The sequence below is a fragment of the Camponotus floridanus genome, unplaced genomic scaffold, assembly GCF_003227725.1.
Source record: "Camponotus floridanus strain SB8 unplaced genomic scaffold, Cflo_v7.5 scaffold144, whole genome shotgun sequence".
Taxonomy (NCBI): Eukaryota; Metazoa; Arthropoda; class Insecta; order Hymenoptera; family Formicidae; genus Camponotus; species Camponotus floridanus.
The window spans coordinates 235,932-262,057 of NW_020229264.1; the positions used below are offsets into that span (position 1 = coordinate 235,932).

At 28.1% G+C, this 26,126-nt stretch overlaps 3 protein-coding genes across 3 annotated transcripts; all 3 read right to left on the reverse strand.

Annotated features, from left to right (window-relative positions):
* Positions 1–202: 202 nt before the first annotated feature.
* On the reverse strand, positions 203–5,450 carry LOC105251127 (facilitated trehalose transporter Tret1). The gene is made up of 5 exons (XM_011257674.2): positions 5,252–5,450; positions 4,538–4,594; positions 2,269–2,407; positions 1,838–2,157; positions 203–1,631 (listed from the first exon to the last, which is right to left on the reverse strand). Exons 1-5 carry the CDS (start codon positions 5,396–5,398, stop codon positions 678–680), a joined length of 1,617 nt encoding a protein of 538 aa, XP_011255976.2. The 5' UTR covers positions 5,399–5,450; the 3' UTR covers positions 203–677.
* A 5,543-nt stretch (positions 5,451–10,993) lies between these two features.
* On the reverse strand, positions 10,994–14,428 carry LOC105251138 (facilitated trehalose transporter Tret1). Its single transcript, XM_020027462.2, has 5 exons — positions 14,379–14,428; positions 13,792–13,848; positions 12,774–12,912; positions 12,351–12,670; positions 10,994–12,152 (listed from the first exon to the last, which is right to left on the reverse strand). Exons 2-5 carry the CDS (start codon positions 13,846–13,848, stop codon positions 11,214–11,216), a joined length of 1,455 nt encoding a protein of 484 aa, XP_019883021.2. The 5' UTR covers positions 14,379–14,428; the 3' UTR covers positions 10,994–11,213.
* A 2,181-nt stretch (positions 14,429–16,609) lies between these two features.
* Positions 16,610–21,880, reverse strand: LOC105251125 (facilitated trehalose transporter Tret1-2 homolog). Its single transcript, XM_011257670.3, has 5 exons — positions 21,500–21,880; positions 20,731–20,787; positions 18,751–18,889; positions 18,324–18,643; positions 16,610–18,114 (listed from the first exon to the last, which is right to left on the reverse strand). The coding sequence occupies exons 1-5, from the start codon at positions 21,659–21,661 to the stop codon at positions 17,158–17,160; spliced, it is 1,635 nt and encodes a 544-aa protein (XP_011255972.1). The 5' UTR covers positions 21,662–21,880; the 3' UTR covers positions 16,610–17,157.
* Positions 21,881–26,126: the final 4,246 nt, after the last annotated feature.

Below are 26,126 nucleotides of genomic sequence, written 5' to 3' on the forward strand. Positions count from 1 at the left end.
ATTTTTTAAATCTCCAACAATACGATGACATTTTAATCTATCTTTCTATGCAGAGAAAGTATTTACAATACAATAATATTATGAAACTCTGGCTTTACTCTTACAAAAGATAATATAATTTCTTTTTAACAATATTTATTAAACGAAATAAATATTAGATTTTAATAAAATAATTTGATATATGTATAGTGTTTTATCTTTATCGAAATTACACATTTTTATTGAATTCCAGACTAGATGAATTTAAGAACTTCAAGTTTACATAACATATTTCATAATTTACGAATACATTAGTATATAAAGCTAAGTTTTGATATGTAACACTGTTTATGTCACCATTTTAAAAACCTTTATTGAGGTGATAAAAGCGTCCATCCTAAGTAATCATAAGTTTTTTCTTTGTAAACGTGATATATCTCTACATATTTTATCATTTTTAAATCTTTGTAAAATATATGACACGCTAAGAAGAGAGCTCGTATTTCAAATAAATATTGAGTTATTTCTCATTACATCAATAACATTTTTTAAAAGTCAGCGTACCTTGAAATATTACAAAACGACGTGTATTTTATTAACCGCACAACATTGTATGGTCTTGTCTCTCTCATTTTTGGGATACTTAATATTAATTGCAATCTATGCTTTATTTCTTAACATCCATATAAGTAACTTTTTTAATTTTTTCTTAGTAGACTGAAGGCGTTTGGAACTTCTTCTTCGACTTCTTCTTCCGCCGGTAATTCGAAGACCTTCTTTTTGGAAAACATATCCTCGATCTCGTCCAGCGTCTTTCCTTTTGTCTCAGGCAGGAATAACATGATGAATATTAAACCGATGAAAGAAATAATTGCAAAGAAGAGAAATACGCCGTGCATATTCATCAATTTTAGCATATCCGGATATGTCTTAACAGTTATCGCGCTGAAGATGTAACCTATAGCGACCGTCAAGTTGGATAGTATATCTTTGACTTTGGACGGATATATTTCGCCCATCATGGCAAATGGCATTATCAGGTAACCTAAAGTGCTCGTGAAAATGTACAGCAACATGCATACTGCTGGGATTATCCCTTTATCTGATATGACAATTCCGTTCTCAGCCAGGAAGAGGTAGAGCGACAAACTGGCCATAAAAATCGTCATCCCGATGCCGGAAAATATCGACGGGATTCGTCGTCCAAATTTTCGAGACACTGCGCTCGTTAGAAGACTAGCTATGAGACGTGCTATGCCAATTAGAACGGCGCCGAGATAAGGATCTACCTGGACACCAGACTTATCCATAATCGCGACAGCGTTGTATACGACAATAAAGATTCCAGAGAATTGCTGAAAGAAGAAGTAGCTAAGCATTATGACAAATGGCACCAGAGAACTCCTCTTCATCAGGTGTTTTAGCAGATTCTGATTCTTCTTCTGTGGCCGCGGCTTCAGTTCGAGCAAAAGTTCTGTAGGAGTCGGCATGTCTTTTGGTATACCACGGAACTTTCTCATGATCTCCAGCGCTTCCTCAGACCGATTCTGATCCCGGAGCCACAGTGGTGACTCGGGTATCACTAGCAAAGCCAGAGCAATCGCCACCACTGGGAGTAGACTACACATCAAGGTCATTAGTCGCCAATCATCCTTTAAGAGAAAAAAATAGAGTTGTTAAAATTATGTACATCATTATTCGTTTACCATATATACGTGCCAATTACATAACTATTACGATATTTAATTTACGACATTTTTAAACAAGAGTTAATAATTGGTTTTTAATAAATCGTGACGACAGTGAGATGCGAAGTCGATTTGTGATTGATTTAAGGACAACACGTGAATTTGTTTACCTTAAAAATATATCCAAAGATATAAACGAGGAGAACACCGAGAGCGAAGGAGAAGCTGGTCCACGTCATCATCGTACCTCGCCACTTCGGTCCCGTTATTTCTGCCACGTATACCGTCGTCGGGACCGATGACATGCCTGCAGATATTCCGGAAATGATTCTCCCCACAAGAATCTGCTCGTAACTGTTTGACATATAAATGATCATCCAACCCGCCAGTGCGATTAATGATGTCACGAACATGCTGATTTTCCTTCCTCGTCTCATCACAAAGCTCGAGACTAAACATCCAAGGGGTATACCCAACGCAGATGCAGTAGCTGTAACATATTAATTCTTAGTAAATAATGAAAGCGATGATACAAATTTTCCTTTCTGATAATCTTTCGATAAGTGTTACATCTGACCCATCCAATAAGTTTTATACTGACCCATCCAATTTGCCTGAACAGCGTTGAGTTGTAAATCATTGGTTTTTGGTGCTCTCATCACGGGTTCTGCCACAGCACTGTAACCAAAACTCATCGCCGGACCCACCACAATAACATTGGCATATAAGCTCATCAACATCTGTGGAAGAAATATTATAAATTAGACAAAAAGATGCAAACTAACTGTTTTTTTCTAATAGAGAACAAACGTTAAAAAGGAAACATATTTCTTTTCATTGAAATAAATAAATTTTGTTGTTTTTCATTTTTATTAATATAATATTATTTTTTCATATTTATTAATTATGAAAAATAATTCTTATATTTTTAATTTGTCTTTTTCAAAAATAATTTTATTGAATTAAAGAGGCTTTTCTAGCAAATTATAATAACGATATAAATACGATGATTTATATCTATAAATTTTATATAAGATGATCTATATAAGATCTATAAAAGATATCTATAATAAAGATAATTTATTCGGGTTTTTTGTTTTTAGAGAATTTATGTAATTAAAAATATTAATTATCTTCATAATTATAAATATTGCCAATTGGAATGCGAGTTACATTTGGTTCAATTTTAAACAATAACGAGAAATAAACTTGCAGTTAGTAAAAATATAAAGATATTAAACCTGAAATATCAAAATTTTGAAAATAAATGATGTTTGTTATTTTCTTTTTCAAATCATATTTCATGAAAATAAAAATATTATATATTTTTTATTTACATTTTTAGTTAGATAATATCGAGAAAAATTGTTTCGATAATTGTTCATCTAACTAGAAATGTAAAACATGATAATAGCATTTCGAAAAAACATTATCGATAAAAATAACTCTATAATTTATAGTCACAAAGCATAATGTACACGTGCGAAAACACGATAAATAGATACAAGAAACATTGTAAATAATACACTACGACATGCTAAAGTTAACTAAAGTGCGTATCAGTTATCGAATTTTTTATCAGAGTAATCGCACACACTTATCGGTGCAACTGTTACGTATGCAAGAAATATTAGAACCGGTTTCATAAACAATGAAGATGACAAGAAATGCAGAAGGTAATTAAAAACATACTTTGAACTCTTGCAATGAAAAATGAGGTTTTATACGATTCGAGACGCTGAATTGACATAATTCTTGCGCAATAGCTCTTTATACATATTTTGAAAATATTAGGATGCACATCAGAAAAAATATCTTATAATACATATATTGATAAAGTATATCTTATCATTGTACGATGAGAGATATTGAGGTTCGAAATTTTTTACAATATCAAGGATAAATCATGTATATACACATATGTAATTCCATTTCTTTATTGATCAAAAACTGCAAATCTCATATGAAAAGCCGCGATAAAAGCTTAATCAAAACATTTTGAAAATTATTTTAGCTGGCGTAACATGAGAAAATGTACATTGTTGAAGCTTATTAAAATGCATAATAAGAAATGCAAATACGAATAAATCATAATAGAAATAAATAAAAATTGCAGCAAGTGCAACTTTTTTTGATAAAGCTGAGATTTTCGTTCTCGTATTTTCATTTTTCTTGATCGCTACAAGGATAAAGATAATGTTTATTTTACAGATTTCTTTACAATTAATGTTATAGACATGTGTAGATATTACTTAAAAATCTGTATAATTTTTCATGAATACAATCGAATTGAGAAAATCCATTCTATATTACATATCTTGCTTCTATTTCATCATTTCATTTACATTCTATTGTACATATCGTATGTTTCAATCCCAAGATAATTTAAATAAAAAAACACAATAATTGGACGCGATTATGACATTATTAAGATATAACATTGAGAGATGTTTTATAAAAACATAGATTTTAATACTTCTTATTATGAAATTGTTTGTGTTTAGTGCAATGCTATTCACGCAATCGGAAGAACCAATTTTTTGAGCAATAAATTAAAAATAATTAATTTAATGTTTAATTAATATTTATATATATTTAAATGTAACTAGTATTAATATTTATATTAATATTAGCTACATTTGTATAGATTTCGAAATAATATTTTTATCATTAATATGCTTTATGTGCCCATTATTTTGCAATGTTATCCATATTTATGTGTATAAATTTGAAATTTTGATAACTTATATTATCGTTCACGATTGTGCCTTAATATTTTAAATATTTATCTTTTAAGGAAAGTTCTTAAGGAAAATAATTAATTAAAAAAATAAAGTCATTATTTTTGTATAAAAAGTTTTAACACATACCTGAAAAATTACCCCATCTCGTTCCCACTTTTTTTCTTCTTCAATGCTGGGCAACATCTGCAAAGGATGAAATTAATAGAATTTTTAGATTGTTGTTTGTATTTCCATATTATGTTCTTTTATAATTTTTGTAATATTTCTTTTGTGTGATCATCTATGATCTATGTATTAAATCTTAAAATGAATAGAAAACTGTCAAACAATTTTAACAATATCTAAATCTAATTATTTTTCACGTGATTAAAGCATGCATAATTGCTATGTTATTAATGTTTCCCATGATACTTATTTAAATTTCTTGATAAGGACCGATAAGAACGATCAAACTTGATGAACTTTGAATCTTTATCGCAATCACAGGAACGCAATGCATCAACATTCTTCAAAAATAATTCAGTTAATGAAGAGAAAGAGAATTACATAAAGTAAAAGTATCACTGAGTTGTGAATTGAAGACAAAATTGGATAATTAAAAATAATGTAAACAAATTTGGAAATAAAAATAAAAATTATTTTTTTCTGTTGTCAATTCTTAAAAAGAATTATTCATATCGAGAAATTCAACACATTCATAAGATCGATAGAATTGAGAAAATAAAAAAAAAGTATGAGGAATATTAACATTATACATAAAAATTTTAGAATAAAATTTTATAATTTATCTGTGACTTCAAAATCTAGATTTATTGCATTTTGGCTAAAATATATGCGTACCTTGATATCTTCATATGTTGATGTGTGTCTATTTGTATTATTAACATCCATTTGTCCATTCACAATATTATTAATGTTCGTTGACTCATCAGGATTATTAACATCTGTTTGTCTATCAGTACACTTTTTTGCCGTATTAATATCCATATTCGCTCTTTTTCTTTCAATGCACTTGTTTTTCAATCAATCAATTAAATAAGATAACAATAATTTTAATAATTTCAATAACATAACATTAATTTTATACAGTAATATTTTTTCAACTATCGAACACAAAAATAAGATTTATAATTTTAGAAAATGAATCCTTTTTATCTCTCACAAGTATCACTTATCTTCTCCCTCTTTCTATCTATAAGGTTTTACGTCACTTTTTTCTTTCTATTTTGAACTTCCTTTACGTAGATATATCACATACGTGTATATATAATAAATATGGTTGCGCTAAAAATTATTTGTGCTTTTCACCCGATAGAATTCCGGATAATCTCATGCGAGATTGTGTACCTTCGATCTTTATATAACAATTACAAACGTGTCTAATCTATCGTATACTGTTTGCGAATTCAAACCAAATGCACATGTGATGTTCGAGATATTGCTTCGATAAATTCTAACGAACAACTGTCGCGTTTTTCCGACTCGCGCGTTTCCAAGTCTCATAGATATATCTCCAAATCTCATAAAGAGCGCGCTGAATACTCGCTATTCAGTTCGAGCGATTTCATTTCGTCATAACAAGTCTAGATTATTTTATAAGTCGAAGAGTCTGTTATACCATACAATTGATTCGAGCAACAATCAGCAATATTTCTCTTATTTACATCGACACATTCGTGAGCTTCGCGAGACGTGCAAGCTGTGGTCAGCGCTGACCGTTGTTGACTAAAGACAACAGGGATTTTATATAATGCCGACTGTGTTTCTCCACTCCGAGATCATTCACATCGTGAATGATGATTTGCCGTATCGGCGCAGAGCGACATTTGCAAGTACCAAATATACATTCATTGATTTATCTTCATATTAGAATTGATAAAGAGGTGTTACGTAAAAAATGTTACGTAAAAAATGGCAATTTTGTAATTTTGAGTAATAATATTTGATCAAACATAATAATTGCATTTCTGATGGTGGCTCTTTTTAATGAGAAAAAAATTTATCAGCTTTGAAAATTATTCTGAGATGCTTTCGATAGAAAAAGATGATGTATATAATTATTAAAAATGAAAACAGAAGAATATAATTATAACAATTATAATAATATAGCAATATATTGTTTGAATTTAAAACTTTTTATAGCTCTATATATTTTTTCCACGCTGAGTCTACGAATATATATTTGTGTATTGAATTAATTCTGAAATATTAATTATTCTATAGTTATGAGTTATTTAAATATTTTCCATAAATTTATGAAAATATGGATTTTTATTATAGATTTTTTTATTATGGAAATATAGATTTAACATTTTACATAGAAATGTAAAATAATTTTTGCGCGATATTTACGCTATGTTTTATCAATATAAGTTGATTAAAATAAAAGCTGATTAAAATAAAATAAATATAAGCTGATTAAAATACATATATGTATGTAAAAATATAACATACCTTATACTTTTTGTAAATTAATCAATAACAAATAGAAAAAATATATATATCATTTTGTCAATTAAGATCTCATATCATGTAATTTATATCATTTAATTTATAAATATAATTTATATTAAGCAAAATATTAAAATTTGTAGTACATTATAGAATTGCACATATGAATATTTAATCTGAAAACCCGTCCATTTCGCTATTGGATCCAGTCAGAGTGAAAGGCCAATTAGTCGGCGACAAATTTTAAATTGACTTCGTGTTTCAATCGATAAATTCTATGCCACTTTTCCATGGATTTATATTGTAACTCGTAAAATTCATTCCGGTTTTCTCAACATTGATTTGCGTAATTTCCTCTAATGAGATATGCTACATTAGATTTCTAGCATAGATATCCATTAAAAAAGTACATTTTATAGCAGTCACAAATTATATGCATCAAAAAATTATATATTGTAATTAATCAATGTCAATTTTTGCATATACAATTGTAATAAAAAGTCGGTTTTTTATATTTATATTTATTTAGATGAAAATTATGTATAAAATTATATGTAATATATGTAAGTAAATACTTAATTTTCTTTTCTAGATTTCTTTTCTTTTCTACATTTATATATAATTTTATACAATTATATTGTATTCCGAATATTCGAAACAATAAAAATAATACTGATTTTGATTAGAACAATAATAGTTATTTTCAAAAGGTATTTTTTACAATTGCCAATATCTTGAAGCTTGAGCAAATAATGTTAATTTTTTGCACAACAAAATTTAATCACAAGCGTAATAATAATGTGATTAACGTTATTGCTTGGCCAAAAGTTACAAGCAATATTTTGTTGTATAAGATTTTGGAGATGAATTAAATAAATTTGAGTATTATTTCTTTCTTTGCTTTAAATTCATTTAATTCGTCGACGCAAACGTAAATTCAAATTATTATTGTCCCGCAATGCCATCGTGTTTCATTAATTTTTATTAATGATTTAGAGCCTAACAAGTACAAGTATAAATCCTATTTAATGTAGCAGACACTACAATAAATCCCTAAAAATATTTAGATGTTTTCAGAATATTTAATGAAAGAAGAATGCATTATCTAAAGAACAGACACTTATTTTGTAATCTTAATAAACATATTTTTCGATTTTAATAATATATTTTTACAGAATTAAATAAAATATTAAATAATTGTCTGTATGATAATTAAAAATAAATTTTAATAATGACAGTTATGATGAAAAAATATTAGAAAAAATGCCCAGGATCGTAGAAATGTGCCTCATTAGATGATGTTGAGTTAGGTTAAGATATCAGTGTTAGAGTGATATCAGTGTTAGAGGTCATCGAATGGCACGCGTTTATGAATTAGAAGCGATTAAAGACGACTCAGCCGTACATATATAAGCCTGTACGTAATAGGACATATGTTATCGTGGAACTTATAGCGCTTGCGTAAGAAGATTAATTTTGTCATAACTATGCACATATGACGAGGGACTGACCGATAATATGATATTCAAACAGATCGGTTAAAGTCTCTTCTAATTCTTTGGCGCAACAAGAAATTCACGTAACTACGACAAATCTTGGTGACGTGCTATGGATACTTGAATTAAGATATGAAGCCAAAGTTGATTTGTTAAGATTATGTTGTCATTTTATCAGATTATCTTGTGATTAGGACCTTATCTTTTCACAATATAATCATTAATTCCATTAATGACGCGGATAAATCAAAATGACTTGTAATTTTGCGGATCTGATTTATAAGCTGATAGATTTTCTTTAGTATATATTTATAGAGTAATGCTTATTTTAATGACTTAATTAAGTAAAATTTTGGATACAATTTTATTTATAATTTAATGCAAATAATATTTGAAGATTTATGATACATATATAAATATAGATATATAGGAAATAACGTATGACATGTAAAATTGCAAATAGAAATTTTGATTGTTAAAATATTATGTACCATTGAAATATATTATGGAGTAACAGCCTTTGTCTTCAAAAGAAAGTATTTTTTAACTATAATAATTGATACAATACAAATGAAATTATCTTTGACGCACTGATTTTACAATTGACTAAAAATTTTTTCTTTATAAAGTTTTGTGTATATCCTTTCTTAATTAGAAATACATCACTCTTTTTACAAGATTCACTATAAACATACCTTATTTATTGATAAACAAATACGCAGTGATGAATTAATTCTGATTAGAGTTGATTCTGATAGTAAACTTGTTTTCATTAGAAATAATAGTATTGTCCGTGTTACAAAAAACGACACAGGAATTGAATATATCTAGCAACTCGATCGTGCGTTACTATCGTCACTATTGATACTGGTAAAACGTCCTTCGAAATGCCTTGTTATTTTTTTACACGCAAAATTAATTATTTAATTATATGATAATATACATAAGTTGTTGTGTATATATATATATTGTATATACAAGGTGTTCCAAAACTCATAATCAATTTTTCAAAGACAGATTTCTGGGATCATCTGAAGACGATTTTTCCTCAACGAAAATGTCAAGACACTAATAATTTTCGAATTATAATTGATTGGAAATAAGGGGTTTTTCGTAAACTAAGCTTTGTAGAAATAAAATATTAACAAAACCACATTCTTTGATTAATTTTAAATAGAGTTTACTTTAGTTGAGTTTTAATTTAAGACTTAATTGCAAAGATATATGATGACAAAAATCGGGAACATAAAAATGATGGCCTTCATCGACATTTTCGCTGAGGGAAAATCGTCTCCAAATGATCCCAGGAATCTGTTTTTGAAAGATTGATTATGAGTTTTGGGACACCCTGTATATATATAAACACTGCAAGTGCAGCTCGTGTTTATTACGTTTGAATGACATCATATATGACTTTCATATTTGTTAAATTTGAACAATTCACGTACGAAAGTGAATTTTCTACATATTAAATTCTACATATTAAATATTTTAGATTTTTATTATGATTGTTACGTATTATAATTTAATTTATTGTTTAAGATTTTAATAATAAAGTACAAAATATATTTATAAATTAATGTAGTACGTATATTTACATCGTCACATATATAATATATTTTTAATATAGCTTAGATGAATTTGTAAATTTGATTATGAATTGATTCATAAAATGCTAGAGAACTTTAAAATTGACAAATTTTGAAGTTCTATAAAATCGTTCGATTTTTCCGTGCAAAATAATTTGTACGATATAAAAAGTAGATATATAACTTATTATAAAAGGTATTCGTTAAAAGTGATATTTCAAAATCGCGAAATAAAATCAATCGCAGCATCAGAAAGTTCTTTAATCTTGGATATGTAAACAATGTTGCACGTGAATAATTTCATGCTTATTAACGCCTCAATTTTTATGATCGCGTCAAAGGAAATAAATTAGATATAATTTACGTTTATTAACGATCAACGGAAATAAACAAAACATGTTATTACGCGACTTGCCAGTATTAAACATTTATATAAGTACTATTTTCATGCTTTAACTATCTCTTCACAACATTTTTGATTGTCTCAAGTAATATTACAGTTTATCATACGCAAATAAGTCTTAGATTTAATACATTATACGTATTATTGATATATAACATTTTTTAAGTCTTCAACAATGAAGATGACACATTAATCTATCTATTTACGATAAAAGAGTATTTAGTGTATTTACAATATAATATATTATATAACATTACATATTATGGAATCTTGAACTTTAATTGTCTCGAAGATAAAACTTCATAAAACGCTATTAAACTATAAATATATAATGTAAATATATAAATATGTAAATATATAAATATATAATAGATTTTAATAAAATAATCCGATATATTGTTCTCTTATATTTTTCGAGAAATCTTTATGTATCTCTTATTCATTACGAACTAATACACTACTAATACTAAATCTTCAAATTTACATACATTTTATTAAACATATTAGCATATAAAGCCAAGTTTTGATATATAACAATGTTTACGTTCTAATTCTGTTGCAATAAGTTTTCTCTTTGTAAACATTAATATATTTTCTACAGCTTTTTTCTTTTTTAAGTCTTTATAAAATATATAACATTAAGAAGAGATCTCGCATTTGAAATAAACATTGAGTTATTTCATCATTTTAATCATATCTTTTATCAATCATTGCGATTCGAAGCATCACAAAATGACATAACATTTATTTCATCAACTTCACAATTTCCACAGTGCGGTTTGATTTCGACTTTCTTCGGATATTGAATATTAATTTCGAACCACGCTTTATTTTTTAACACCTAAAAGCAACTTTTTCAATTTTTAGAGAACCGACGCGTTTGAAATACTTGGAATTGCTCCTTTCGTTGATAATTCAGACATCTTCTTCTTGGAGAACATATCCTCAATCTCGCTCAAAGTCTTTCCCTTCGTCTCGGGCAAGAATAATATGATAAATATTAAACCGATAAAGGAGACAATACCGAAGAAGAAAAAAACGCCGTGCATGTTCATCAATTTCAGCATATCCGGATATGTCTTAACAGTTATCGCGCTAAAGATATAACCTATAGCGACCGTCCAGTTGGATAGTATATCTTTGACTTTGGACGGATATATTTCGCCCACCATGGCGAACGGAATTATTAGGTAACCTAAAGTGCTCGCGAAAATATACAAGATTATACATGCTACTGGGATTATCCCTTTATCTGATATGACAATTCCATTTTCAGCTAGGAAGAGGTATAGCGATAAACTAGCCATGAAAATCGTCATCCCGATGCCGGAAATTATCGACGAGATTCGTCGTCCGAATTTTTGAGACACTGCGCTCGTTAGGAGACAAGCTATGAGACGTGCTACGCCAATTATGACGGCGCCGATGTAAGGATCTATCTGGACACCAGACTTATCCATAATCGTGACAGCGTTGTATATAACAACAAAAATTCCAGAGAATTGCTGAAAGAAGAAGTAGCTGAGCATTATAACAAATGGCATCACAGAACTTCTCTTCATCAAATGTTGTAGTAGATTTTGATTCTCCCTCTGTGGCCGCGGTTCCAGTTCAAGCAAAAGTTCTGTAGGAGTCGGCTTGCCTTTTGGTATACCACGGAACTTTCTCATGATCTCCAGCGCTTCCTCGGACCGATTCTGATCCCGGAGCCATAGTGGTGACTCTGGTATCACTAGCAAAGCCAGAATAATCGCCATCACTGGAAGTAGACCACACATCAAGGCCATTAGTCGCCAATCATCCTTTAAGAGAAAAAATAGAGTTGTTAAAATTATATACATCATTATTCGTTTATATACTGTACGTATGCCAATGATTACATAACTATTACAATATTTAATTTACGGCATTTTTAAACAAGTGTTAATAATTGGTGTGACGACAGTGACATGCGAAATTGATTTGTGATTGATTTAAATAGAACTCCCGAATTTGTTTACCTTGAAAATATATCCAAAGATATAAATGAGGAGAATACCGAGACCCATGAAGAAGCTGGTCCACGTGATCATCGTACTTCGCCACTTCGGCCCCGTTATTTCTGCCACATATACCGTCGTCGGGACCGATGCCATGCCTACAGATACACCGGAAATCGTTCTTCCTACAAGAATCTGTACGTAACTGTTCGACATGTAAATAGTCACCCAACCCACCAGTGAAATTAATGACGTCACAAACATGCTGATCTTCCTTCCTCGTCTCATCACAAAGCTCGAGACAAAACAACCAAGGGGTATACCCAACGCAGATGCAGTAGCTGCGACATATTAATTTTTAGTAAATAATGAAAGCGACACAAATTTTCCTTTCTAATAACCAAAAGTCGCGAAGAATCTTTCGACAAGTTTTATATCACTGACCCATCCAATTTGCCTGAACAGCGTCGAGTTGTAAATCATTGGTTTTTGGAGCTCTCATCACGGGTTCTGCCACGGCACTGTAACCAAAGCTCATCGCCGGACCCATCACAACAACATTGGCACACACGCTCATCAATATCTGTAGAAGAAATATTGCGAATTAGACAAAAAAAGGTGCAAACAAATTGCTTTTTTCTAATAGAGAATCAACATTAAAAAGAAAACATACTTTTTTTCGTTTCTTATATTTTTAATTTATCTTTTTCGAAAATAATTTTAATGAATTAAAGAGGAGAATAATTTTAATGAATTAAAGAGGTTTTTGTAGCAAATTACAACAACGAAATTATTACGATATGATTTATATCTATATAATCGAAACAATCCCTCAAGATATCACCTAACTAAAAATGTAAAACATGATAATAGCATTTCGAAAAAACATTACCCATAAAAATGACTCCATAATTTATAGTCACAAAGCATAATACACGTGCGAAAACACGGTAAATAGTTACAAGAAACATTGTAGATACCACGACATGTTAAGGTTAATTAAAGTGTGTATCATCGAATTTTTTATCAGAGTAATCGCACGTGCTTATCGATGCAACTGTTACGAATGCAAGAAATATTAGAATCAGTTTCACAAACGATAGTGGAGATGACAGGAAATACAGAAGATAATTAAAAACGTATTTAATAAATAAAAAATGGTTAATTTAATATTTAGTAAATATTTAATATTAATATATTAGATAGTAATATTTGTAGTAATATTAGCTACTTTTTTATATAGATTTTGAGATAATATTTTTGTCATTAATATACTTTATATGCCCATTTTTCTACGATGTCATTCATATTTATGTGTATAAATTTGAAAATTTGAAAATGATATTATCGTTCACGATCGTGACGTAATATTTTAAATCTTTATTTTTTAAGGAAAGTTTTTAAGAAAAGTAATTAATTAAAAAAATAATGTCATTATTTTTGTAAGAGTTTTAGCACATACCTGAAAAATTATTCCATCTCGTTCCCACTTTTTTTCTTCACTGATGCTGGATAACATCTGCGAAAGAAAGTGATTAATAAAATTTTTAGATTATCGTTTGAATTTCCATATTATGTCTTTTTATAATTTTTGTAATATTTCTTTTGTGTGATTTATATATTAAAAATCATAAGAAATAAATAAAAAACTGTCAAACAATTTTAACAACATCCAAATATAATTATTTTTCATATGATTGAAACATTCGCAATTGCTATACTATTAGTGTTTCTCATGATATTTATTTAAATTTCTCGATAACGACTCATCGAACTTGATGAACTCTGAATCATAATCGCAATCATAAGGATGCAATGCACCAACATTCTTCAAAAATAATTCCGATAACGAAGAGAAAAAGATATACATGAAGTAAAAATATCACCGAATTGTGAATTGAAAGCAAAATTGAATAAAGGAAAAATAATGTAAACAAATTTGAAAATAAAAATAAAAATTATTATAAACAAATACGCAGTGATAAATCAATTTTGATTACAATTGATTCTAGCAAATTTTATTTCACTGGAAATAAAAGTATTGTTCACTTTACAAAAGACAGCACAGGAATTGAATATATCTTGCAACTCGATCGTGCACTACTATTGTTACTACTTATACTGATAAAACGTTCTTCGAAATGCCTTGTTATCTTTTTATTAAAACTAATTATTTAATTATCTGATAATATATATAAGCTGTTGTATATACAGCTATTGTATAAACTGCGAGTGCAGCTTGTGTTTATTACATTTTAATGACATCGTATACAACTTTCACATTTGTTAAATTTGAACAATTCACGTAAGTGAATTTTCTACATATTAAATTCGACAGAGTGACGAAAAGAGGAGATCTTCATGATGTTTTAAAGTAAAATACTTTAAATCTCATCAACATTCATGAACTACTTGCACACTGACTGTTCAAACGATAGATTTTTGCGAATAAAAATTTGCACGGATAACACAGACTTGTAAAATAATATTTCTTTCAGATCCAAAAAGCAGAGTATATGATTGCGAAAATTTTCGATGTGCTGAAACTGAATCTACCCATATCCAAATTTTTTTATCAGGATTCGGAGATATTCTAATTTAAAGTGTGTGTTAAAATAGTCATTTTTGTTCTTTTTAGACTTAAATAATTCTGAAACGATAAGTTATACGTTAATTTACAAATTCGAATTCTGCAAAAAATCTGCACAAAGTAATAGTTTAACAAGGAAAAATGATAGAATCAATATCAGCGGAGTCATCATCGTTAAACCATAAGAGGAAAGATGCACATTGCTGTATTTTACCATACGATAGATAATTGAATGGTCATTAGTGTCGAGCTGCTAATTAATTATCGTTGATTATATTGTTGACAATAGGGATTGAATACGAAAAAGAATAAGAGATACAATTTCCATCAACAGAGTTTTACTTTATGCATAAGATCGACTCATGTTCTAGGTGTAAAAAACGCATGTAGCCTAGTTTCAATTTTTAATTAATTATCCTTAATAGAATTTATCCTTAATAGAATTATCTTTAATAGAATTAAATTAATTTTTATTATCTTAATTATCTTGCATTTTATTAATTATTTTATATTTTATAAGATCTGGACTTAATTAAATACTAAATAGTAGATAGATAATTGACTCAAGCGATTTAATGTCAATAATGTTTCTTTCTTTCTGTTTTTCTCTCTCTCTCTCTCTCAATTGTAAAATTGTAATCTTGCATGCTAATGTATATTAAGAAATTATCATCTCTTAAAATGTTTAATTTCTTAGTTTTGATAAATAATATTTCTTTTCCTGTACTATCTTGTAGATAATAATTTATTTTGATAATTGTGCATCTATTAGAGAGTATTATGATAAAAAATTATGATTTCAATTATTCTATATTATTATTATATGTTATATTGCTTACTATTATTATACCATCTACTATTACTGTCAGTAATCATAATAATCGTTTGTGTTTATTATTTAATTATTATAATTGTTACGTAATACTTAATTTATTATTTAAGATTTTAATAATAAAGTACTAAATATATTTATAAATGTGTATATTTATGAATTTATATACTATTTACATAAATTACCTATATTTACATCGTCACATATATAATACATTGTTTAATATAACTTAGAATACATATGTAAATTTGATTATGAATTGATTTAATCAATAAAATGCTAAAGAACTAAAATTGACAAATTTTGAAGTCCTATAAATTCGATTTTTCCGTGCAAAATAATTTGGACGATATAAAAAATAGATATAACTTATTATAAAAGTAGATGTAATTTATTATAAAAGATATTCGTTAAAAATGATATTCCGAAATCGCGAAGTAAAATCAATTGCAACATCAGAAAACTCTTCAATGTTGAATATATAAACAATGTTAATGTGAATATTTTTATGTTTATTAATGCCCGACACTCGATTTTTATGATCGCGTCAAAGGAAATAATCAGATATAACTTACGTTTTTTGGCATAAAGATGATCAGCGGAAATAAGCAAAACATGTCATTGCGCGACTCGCTAGTTTTAATATTCATACAAGTACTATTTTCGTGCTTTAACTACTACTTTACAACATTTTTGATTGTCAAGTAATATTACAGTTTATCATACGCAAATAAATCTCAGATTTAATACATTATACGTATTACTGATATATATCATTTTTTAAGTCAACAATGAAGATGACATATTAATCTATCTTTTTGCGATAAGAGGGTATTTAGTTGTATTTACAATATAATATATTATGGAATCTTGAACTTTAATTCTCTCAAAGATATAACTCCGGTCAAAACGTTCTTAAACTGTAAATATATAATCGATTTTAATAAAATAATTCGATATATTATCGTCTTATCTTTTTCGAGAGATCTTTACGAATCTTTTTTGCAGACTAATACAAATTTAATTTTTAAATTTACATAGCATTTACGAACACATTAGCATATGAAGCTAAGTTTTAGATATATATAACAATATTTACGTTATGATTCTCTTGCAATAAGTTTTCTCTTTGTAAACATTAATATATTTCTACAGCTTTTTTCTTTTTTAAGTCTTTATAAAGTATACAACATTAAGAAGAGATCTCGCATTTGAAATAAACATTGAGTTATTTCATTATTTTAATTATACCTTTTAAATCATTGCGATTCGAAGCATGACAAAACGACATAACGTTTATTTCAACTTCACAATTTTCACAGTGCAGTTTGATTTCGACTTTCTTCGGATATTTAATATTAATTTCGAACCATGCTTTATTTTTTAACACTTAAAAACAATTTTTTTTAATTTTCTAGAGAATCGACACGGTTTGGAATACTGGGAATTTCTCCGACTACTTTTTCCGCTGATAATTCAGAGACCTTCTTCTTGGAGAACATATCCTCGATCTCGCTCAAAGTCTTTCCCTTCGTCTCGGGCAAGAAAAATATGATGAATATTAAACCGATAAGGGAGACAATACCGAAGAAGAAATATACGCCGTACATGTGCATCAATCTCTCCATATCCGGGTATATCTTGACGGTTATCGCACTGACCAAGTAACATATAGAGACTGTCACGTTGGACAGTATATCTTTGACTTTGGACGGATATATTTCGCCCACCATGGCGAACGGGATTGTCAGGTAACCCAAAGTATTCGTAAAGATAAACAGCATCATGCATGTTGTTGGGATTATGCCTTTATCTGATATGACAGTTCCTTTCTCGGCTAGGAAAAGATAGAGTGATAGACCACCTATAAAAATCGTCATTCCGATTCCGGAAATTATCGATGGTATTCGTACACCTAATCTTCGGCACACTTCTGTCGCTAGAAAACTAGCTATGAGGCGTGCGACGCCTATCAGAATGGCACCGATGTAAGGATCTATCTGGATTCCAGATTTCTCCATAATTGTGACAACATTGTACGTGACAAGAAAGGTTCCAGAGAATTGCTGAAAGAGGAAATAGCTGTTCATTATGACAAATGGCACCAGAGAACTCCTCTTCATCAGGTGTTTTAGCAGATTCCGATCCTTCTCCTGCGACTGTGGCTTCAGCTCGAATAGAACTTCCGCCGGAGCCGGTTGGTCTTTTGGTATGCCACGAAATTTTTTCATGATCTTCAGCGCTTCCTCGGGCCGATTTTGGTCTCGAAGCCATAACGGTGACTCGGGCATCACTAGCAATGTCAGAGCAATCGACACCACTGGAAATATGGCGCACATCAAAGCCACTAAGCGCCAGTCATTCTTTAGAAGAAAAAAATAGAGTTGCAAAGATTATATGCATTATTTCATATTATATGCCGCATGTATATCAATGATTATATAACTATACGCACTTAATTTACTATATTTTTAATTAAGAATTAATTATTAATTTTTAAATCGTGATAGCAGTAAGATACGAGATCGATTTATTTTTGATTAATTTAAACACAACTCGTGAACTCCTTTACCTTGAAAATATATCCAAAGATGTAAACCAGAAGACCACCGATAGAGAAATAGAGGCTAGTCCACGTGACCATCGTACCTCGCCACTTCGGTTCCGCGATTTCTGCTGCGTATATCGTCGCTGGAGCAGCTGCCATGCCCGTAGATATACCGGAAATCGAACTCCCCACAAGAAGCACCTCGTAACTTTTCGCCAAGTAAATGGTCACCCAACCCGCCACTGAGATTAACGACGCCATGACCATACTGAGTTTTCTTCCTCGTTCCATCACAGGGCTCGTGAGTAAACAACCGAGGGGTATAGTCAACGCAAATGTAGTAGCTGCAGCATATTAATTTTTAGTAAATAATAGAAAAGATGATACAATTTTTTCTTTCCGATAATCGAAAGTCATAAAAAATCTTTCCAACAAATTTTATATTACTTACCCGCCCAATTTGCTTGATTAGCGTCGAGTTGTAAATCGTCGGTTTTTGGAGCTGTCATCGCAGGTTGTGCCACGCCATAGTAACCAACTCCCATTCCCGGAGTCAGCACGACAACATTGGCACATAAGCCCATCAATATCTGTAAGAGAAATATTACGAATCAGGCAAAAATGTCAGGTGTAAAGACGTAAACAAACGTTTCTTTTTTCTAATAGAAAATAGTGAAAAAAACATTTCTTTTTTTAATTGAAATAAATAAATTTTGTTATTTTTTATTTTTGTAATATAATGTTATTTTATTTCTTCACATTTTTTATTAACGAGCAAATTAATCGATAAAATTAATACTTATATTTTTAATTTACCTTTTTTCGGAAGTAATTTTAATGAATTAATTATATTTTTGTAGTAAATTATAAAACAAATACAATATATGATTTATATGTATCTATAATATTTTATACCTATAATAAAAATAACAACTCATTCAATTTCAATTTTAATTTGTTTTTGGAGAATTTATTTAATTATAAATATACTAATTATATATAACTATATAACTTTAGGATTTGAACTACATTTAAAATAATAATGATTATTTAAAATTTATCTAAAAAATGAAAAATAATAAAAAATAAGTAGTGGAAATGTAAAAATATTAAACCTGAAAAGTAAAATTTTAAACCTGAAAATTTAAACCTGATTTTTCCTTGAATTTTAAACCTGAAAATTTAACACCTGAAAAAGTAAAATTTTAAAAATAATAAGATTATTATTTTTTTCACAAAAAAAACGTATTTTATAAATAGAAAAAACTTTTCGTTTTTTTCTATTTATATTTCTAGGCACATCAAGAAAAATTATGTAAAAACTAAAAAATTCGAAGGTTGGTTGATACGCGCTTTAGTTAATTTTAGCATGTAGTAATGTATTATCTACAAATTCCGAAATGTGCTGCGTTTTCGTATGTATGTATGTATTATGTTTTACGACTATAAATTACTTACAATTTGTCATTTTTTTTGTCGAGAATAATAGCATTTTTCAAAATACTGAGTACCGAAAGCATTGTAGATAATACATTACTACATGTTAAAATTAACTAAAGCGCATATCAACTAACCTTCGAATTTTTTATTAGAATAATCGCACGCATTTATCGGTGCAACTATTACGAATACAAGAAATATTAGAATCGGTTTAACAAACGATTGTGAAGACGACAGGAAAGACAACCGGCAAAAAAATGAACTTTAAAATCTTGCGGTGAAAATCATAGAGTTTTACTCAATTCGAGGCGCTAAATGTGACGTGCATAATTCGTGCATGATAAAATTTCATACATATTTTGAAAATATTAAAATGTATGCAAAAGAAGATATTTTGTAAATTGCAGACAGACTATATCTTATCATTGAGATGCTCATTCAAATTCAAAATTCAATCATTAAAATTCAAAATTTTTTGCAAAATCATGGATAAGTCATGTATATATAGTACACATATAATTGCATTTTTTTTTATTGACCAAAAATCGTAACGTCTCGTATAACATAATAAATAGACGAGAGTAAGACGTTATTTAGAGATTTAACATTGATATTCTAAAAAACAGATTTTAGAATATTTTATTATGAAATTGTTTGTGTTTAACGCCACGTTTAGTGCAATACTATGCACACAGCTGGAATAATAAATTTTTTGAGGAATAAATTAAAGATGGTTTTAATGTTTAATTAATATTTAATATTAATGTTAACTATTTTTTATGTAAGTTTCGAAATAAGATTTTTGTCAGCAATATACTTTATATGCTCGTTATTTTATGATGTCATCTATATTTATGTATATAAATTTAAATTTTTGATAAGTAATATTATCATTTATGATTTTAAATCTTTATCTTTTTTTTAAGAAACGTAATTAAAAAAAAAAGAATGATGTCACTTTTATAAGAATATAAGAAGTTTAAACACATACTTGATAAATTACTCCATTTCGTTCCCATTTCTCCTCTTCGGCGATGCGGGATGTTCTCTGCAAAGGAAAAAGATTAATAGAATTGTTAGATTATCACATTTATTTCCATATTATATTTTTTTCTAAATTTTGTAGTATTTTTTTATGATCACACATCTATATATTATATCTTAAGGTAAATAGAAAACTGTTAAACAATTTCAACACTATCCAAATATAATATACAATCCAAATGTAATTATTTTTTATTTATATGATTGTAGCATGTAATGCACAATGCATATCAGAGTTTCCCATAATAATACCTATTTAAATTTTTTGATAACGATGACATTTAATGAATTCTGAAACGTTATCTTAATTCGAGGAATGTCTCATTCTTCAAAGATAATTTAATTAAAGAAGAGAAAAAAATTATATAAAGTAAAAGTAGCCCGACAAGTTTCATAATTAAAGATAAAATTGTATAAACTTAATTAAATAATTTAATTAAAAATAACTTAATTAAAAATAATTTAATTTAATTAAAAATAATAGAGACAAATTTGAAAACAAAAACAAAGATTATTTTTTCCCTGTTACCAATTTTCAAAAAGAATTATTCAGAAACTTTCAACATCGAAAAAATCGAAAAAATAAAAATACATGAAATACACTAAGATTTATACATAAAAAACTTTTTAAATTTAAAAAAAAACATTTGCAATTTATTTATCATTCCAACATCAAAATTTAAATTTATTGCATTTTGTCTGAAATATATACATACCCTGATGTCCACACATGTTGATATGTGTTTATTGTCAATGTCCATTTGTTCATTCATGATATTATTAACATTGGTTAATTCAATAGAATTATCAATGTCCGTTCGTCTATTATTAATATCGATATGCTCATTTGTGTTATTAATGTCTATTACACTCACCATGATGCTTTTTTCCTTTCAATATTCTTGTTTCTTGATTAATCAATTGAATATTATAATAATATAATAACACATGTAACAATGATTTTAATCAATCGAATAATATAACAATAATTTATGCAGCAATATTTTTTCGGCTGAGCACAAAGATATGATTCATAATTTTAGTGAACAATATCAATCCTTTTTTATCTTTTACAAGTATCATTTATTTTCTCGCTCTTTCTTTTACGGTTCAATTTTATATCTCTTTATAAACATTATTTATTTATATATTCTATAATTAGCTCGATATTGTAGCACAAAGTATTTTAAATCTTATCAACATTCATCGACTGTTGACTGCTTAAAAGAGACGAAAACGTCGCTTGACTTGAGATGCAATTTAAAGAAAGTTTTGGATAACTTCAAGTTAATTAATTAAATTAATTTATTATTGTTGTTCATAATATTGTTGTTCATAGTGTATTTTCAATTGCACGAATAATCTCGCATAAGATTGTGTATTTTCAATCTTTATGTACAGTATACATTATACACAATTACAAATATGTCCAATCTATTGTATTACTATTGCGAATTCAAACCAAGTGCATCTGTTCGAAATATCGCTTGGAGAAATTTTAACAAATTACTGTCACATTTTTCCGACTCACACGTTTCCAAGTCTCACAGATATATTTCCAGATCTCATCAAGAATGCGCTGAATATTCGTTAGTCCGAGCGATTTCTTTTCCTCGTAATAAATCTAAGTTATTTTATAAGTCGAGGAGTCTATCGAGGAATCGATCTTCGATTCGAGAGAAAATCGAGAATATTTCTTTCTTACACCAATATAGTCGCGAACTTCTGGATTAATGTGAGATGTGCAGGTCGCGATTATGATTAGCGTTAACCTTGTTGAAGCAGGTATTTTATATAGTGCACTGTGTTTATCCACTTCGAAATCATTCGCATCGTGAATGATGATTTGGCATATCGGCGCAGAGACAGACGTTTACGAGTCAAATACACATCCATACAAATATACATCCATCGTTTATCTTCATATTGGAACTGATAAAAAATGATTACATAAAAGAACAATGGATAACAATTTTGCAATTCTGCGTAGTAATATTTAATCAGACACAATAATTGCATTAATAATGACTCTCTTCAATGGAAAGATAAATAATTTATATTTCTCTAAGATTTTTCTAAAATGTTCTTAATAGAAGAAGGGCATATATATGGAAATAGATAATTCGTTCTGTTTTCTTCGGTCGAATTGAAAGATGCTTTTTTATTTAAATGTAATTTTATTTCTCTACGTGTGCGTCATTTTTTCCAATAACTCTTTGCCATCTTTTGGGTAGCTTTATGATTCTATCCATGTTCTATCCATGTAAATCTTCTTAGGTTTTTAGCCGAAAAACTGTTTCAAATGATTTTTGCAAACTTCCGAGGATATGAAATTTTTGCCGTTAAACGAGTTTTGCAGAGACGGAGATAAATGGTAATCGGGAGATGCAAAGTCCAGTGAATGTGACGGGTGGGATAAAATATCTTGATTAAATTGCATTAATTTCTGCCGAGTGGTCAAAGAGACATGCAGTCTTGCGTTGTCATGAAAATAATTCTCTTACGAATAGATAATTCCTTGTGATCGATTGTTGCCTTCAATAGGTTTAATTGCAAACAGTGTATATCTCAATTAATTTTGTTTAACTCTTTGATAAAAGTTCGTAATATAGGATTCCCTTCCAATCCTATCAGATGCAAAGCATTATATTCTTTGAATAAAATCCTGCTTTATCTAATAATAAAGTAATAACTGTCTACCTTAGCCTGTTTTGGTCTAATAATAAAATAATATCTGCTCATCATATCACGATTTCTTTCGCACCATATGGTTGTAAATAATTCACTTTTCATCGCCGATGATGGTTTATTTAAAAAATGAATCATTTTTATTCCGTTTATAGAGTGAATCGCATACAAAAATTTATTCTATTAAATTTTTTCCGACAAATTATGCGATATCCCATTATTAAAACGATTTACGTGTCCGAGATTGCACAAATATTCAACAACGGCTGTTTGTAATATTTTAAGAGTCTTCGCATTCAATTCGATTCGTATAACATGAATTATTTCAATTAATATCTTTATTTTACCATCATCAACTCGACCGATCGTCCTGAGCGTGGTACATCATCGAGATCAAAATTTCCGGTACGGAATCTGGCAAATCACTTTCGGCATGTTCGCTTCTTTATTGAAACCTCTTCATATACGACACAAATCTTACTTTTCACTTATGTTGCATTCTTGTCTTTTTTAAAGTAAAAAACACTATATTATGTAAAATGTCAATAAATATATGCATTATTATTGTCCGTTTTTAAACTACCGTTTTTAAACTACCAAATATAAAAAGCAATAAAATATATAAAGCACAACTAAGTTTTACAAAATTTTTTTTAAATATGTATTAGAGTGTCACCTGTCGAATATCAGATTAAAGTAATTATTACTAATATTAATTTAACTATTAACTTAATTATACTAGATTAAAGTAATTACAAAATCACAGATTAAACAACAAAATTAGTCATCATGTATTCACATCTAGAGTCATCTCTTAGCAGAAAACAGAACGAACTTTCCGTTTAACTTAATATATATATATATATATATATATATATATATATATATAATATATATATAATATATAAATATATAATATATAAATTTTTTTCATATCTCTTATATTTTTTTCTCATATATTTTTCGTGCTCTGTGAATATGTTTTTATGTATTGAATTAATTCTAAAATATTAATAGTTAGGCGTTATTTAAATACTATCCATTATGTAAGATGTCAATAAATTATAAGTTCAAAAGGATTGTATGATAAATTTATGAAAATATAGATTTAAAATTTTACAAAAATGTATTTTTTTACGCGATATTTGTTAATACAGACTAATTAAAATACAATATATACTTACAAAAATATAGCATATCTTCTTGTAAATTAATAATTGATGATCCAAAAAATGCATGATATATCAATTATGTCAATAATTAAAATCTCGCGTCATATATTGTTTATGTCAAGTAAGTAAAATTTAAAATTGTACATGTAAATATTTAATCTGACATTCATTTATTTCGTTATTGCACCCAGAGTGAAAGGTCAATTAATATTCGTCGACAAATTTTAATTTGACATCGTGCTCTAATCGATAAATAGTACGCTCCTCGGATTTATATTGTGATTCATAAAATTCATTTCGGTTTCTCGAAATAGATTTGCGTAATTTCCTCTAATAAAATATATTTGGATTTCTAGCATAAATATCTATTAAAAAGTACATTTTATATCAGTTAAATATGCATCAAAAAATTATATAATCATTTCAATGCCATCTTTTGCATATAAACAAATTAAATAAAAATTATTTCTGTATACATATTTAGTTTTAGGTAAAAATTATGTGACGTGTGTAAATAAATATTTAATTTTCTTTTCTGGATTTCAATAAATTTCTTTTTTTTCTACATTTACACGTATACATAATTTTATATAATTATATTATATTCCGAGTATTTGAAACAATAAAAATGATACTGATTTCGATTAGTGCAATAATAATAACTGTTTTCGATATTTTTTACAATTATCAATATCATAAGGTCTAATACGAGCAAGTAATGATGATTTTTGCACAACAAATTTAATATAATCACAATTATAATAATAATATGATTGGCGTTATTATTTGATCAAAAGTTATGAGCGGTACTTGCATAAGATTTTTGAAGATGACTTTAATCAATTTGTATCATATATTGTACATTTTTTTCTTTGTATTCTAAAATTTATTTAATTCGTCGACACAACCTTTATTGTCCCGTTTGTTACCATATTTCATTATACCAATTTTTATTGATAATTTAGCATAACAGATAATACAAGTATAAATCCTATTTAATTTAGCAAATATTACAAGTAAATCCCTAAAAATATCTAGATATTTTTAGAATATTTAAAGAAAGGAAAAATGGAAAATTTCTAATTTATTATTTAAAGAACAGATATTTATTTTGTAATCTTAAATATACGATATTTTTCGAAATATTAAAAATTACAAAGAAATATTAATCATGACAGTAATGATATAGTAATGATTATGATAAAAAGATATTAGGAAAAATGCTAGATGTATGCCCATGGTCGAAGAAATGTGTCTCATCCGATGATATTGGATATCGATGTTGGAGATCATCAAATAATGCGCGCTTATAAATTAGAAGCGATTAAAGACGATTCAGTTGGGTTTGTTATAAACTTATACATAATAGGACATACATACATTATCGTAGAACTCTTAATGCTTGCGTAAAGAGATTAAATTATCGTAATTATATCGCGCGTATGTAAGTATGCCAAAATTGATCGATAATAATATTCAAAAA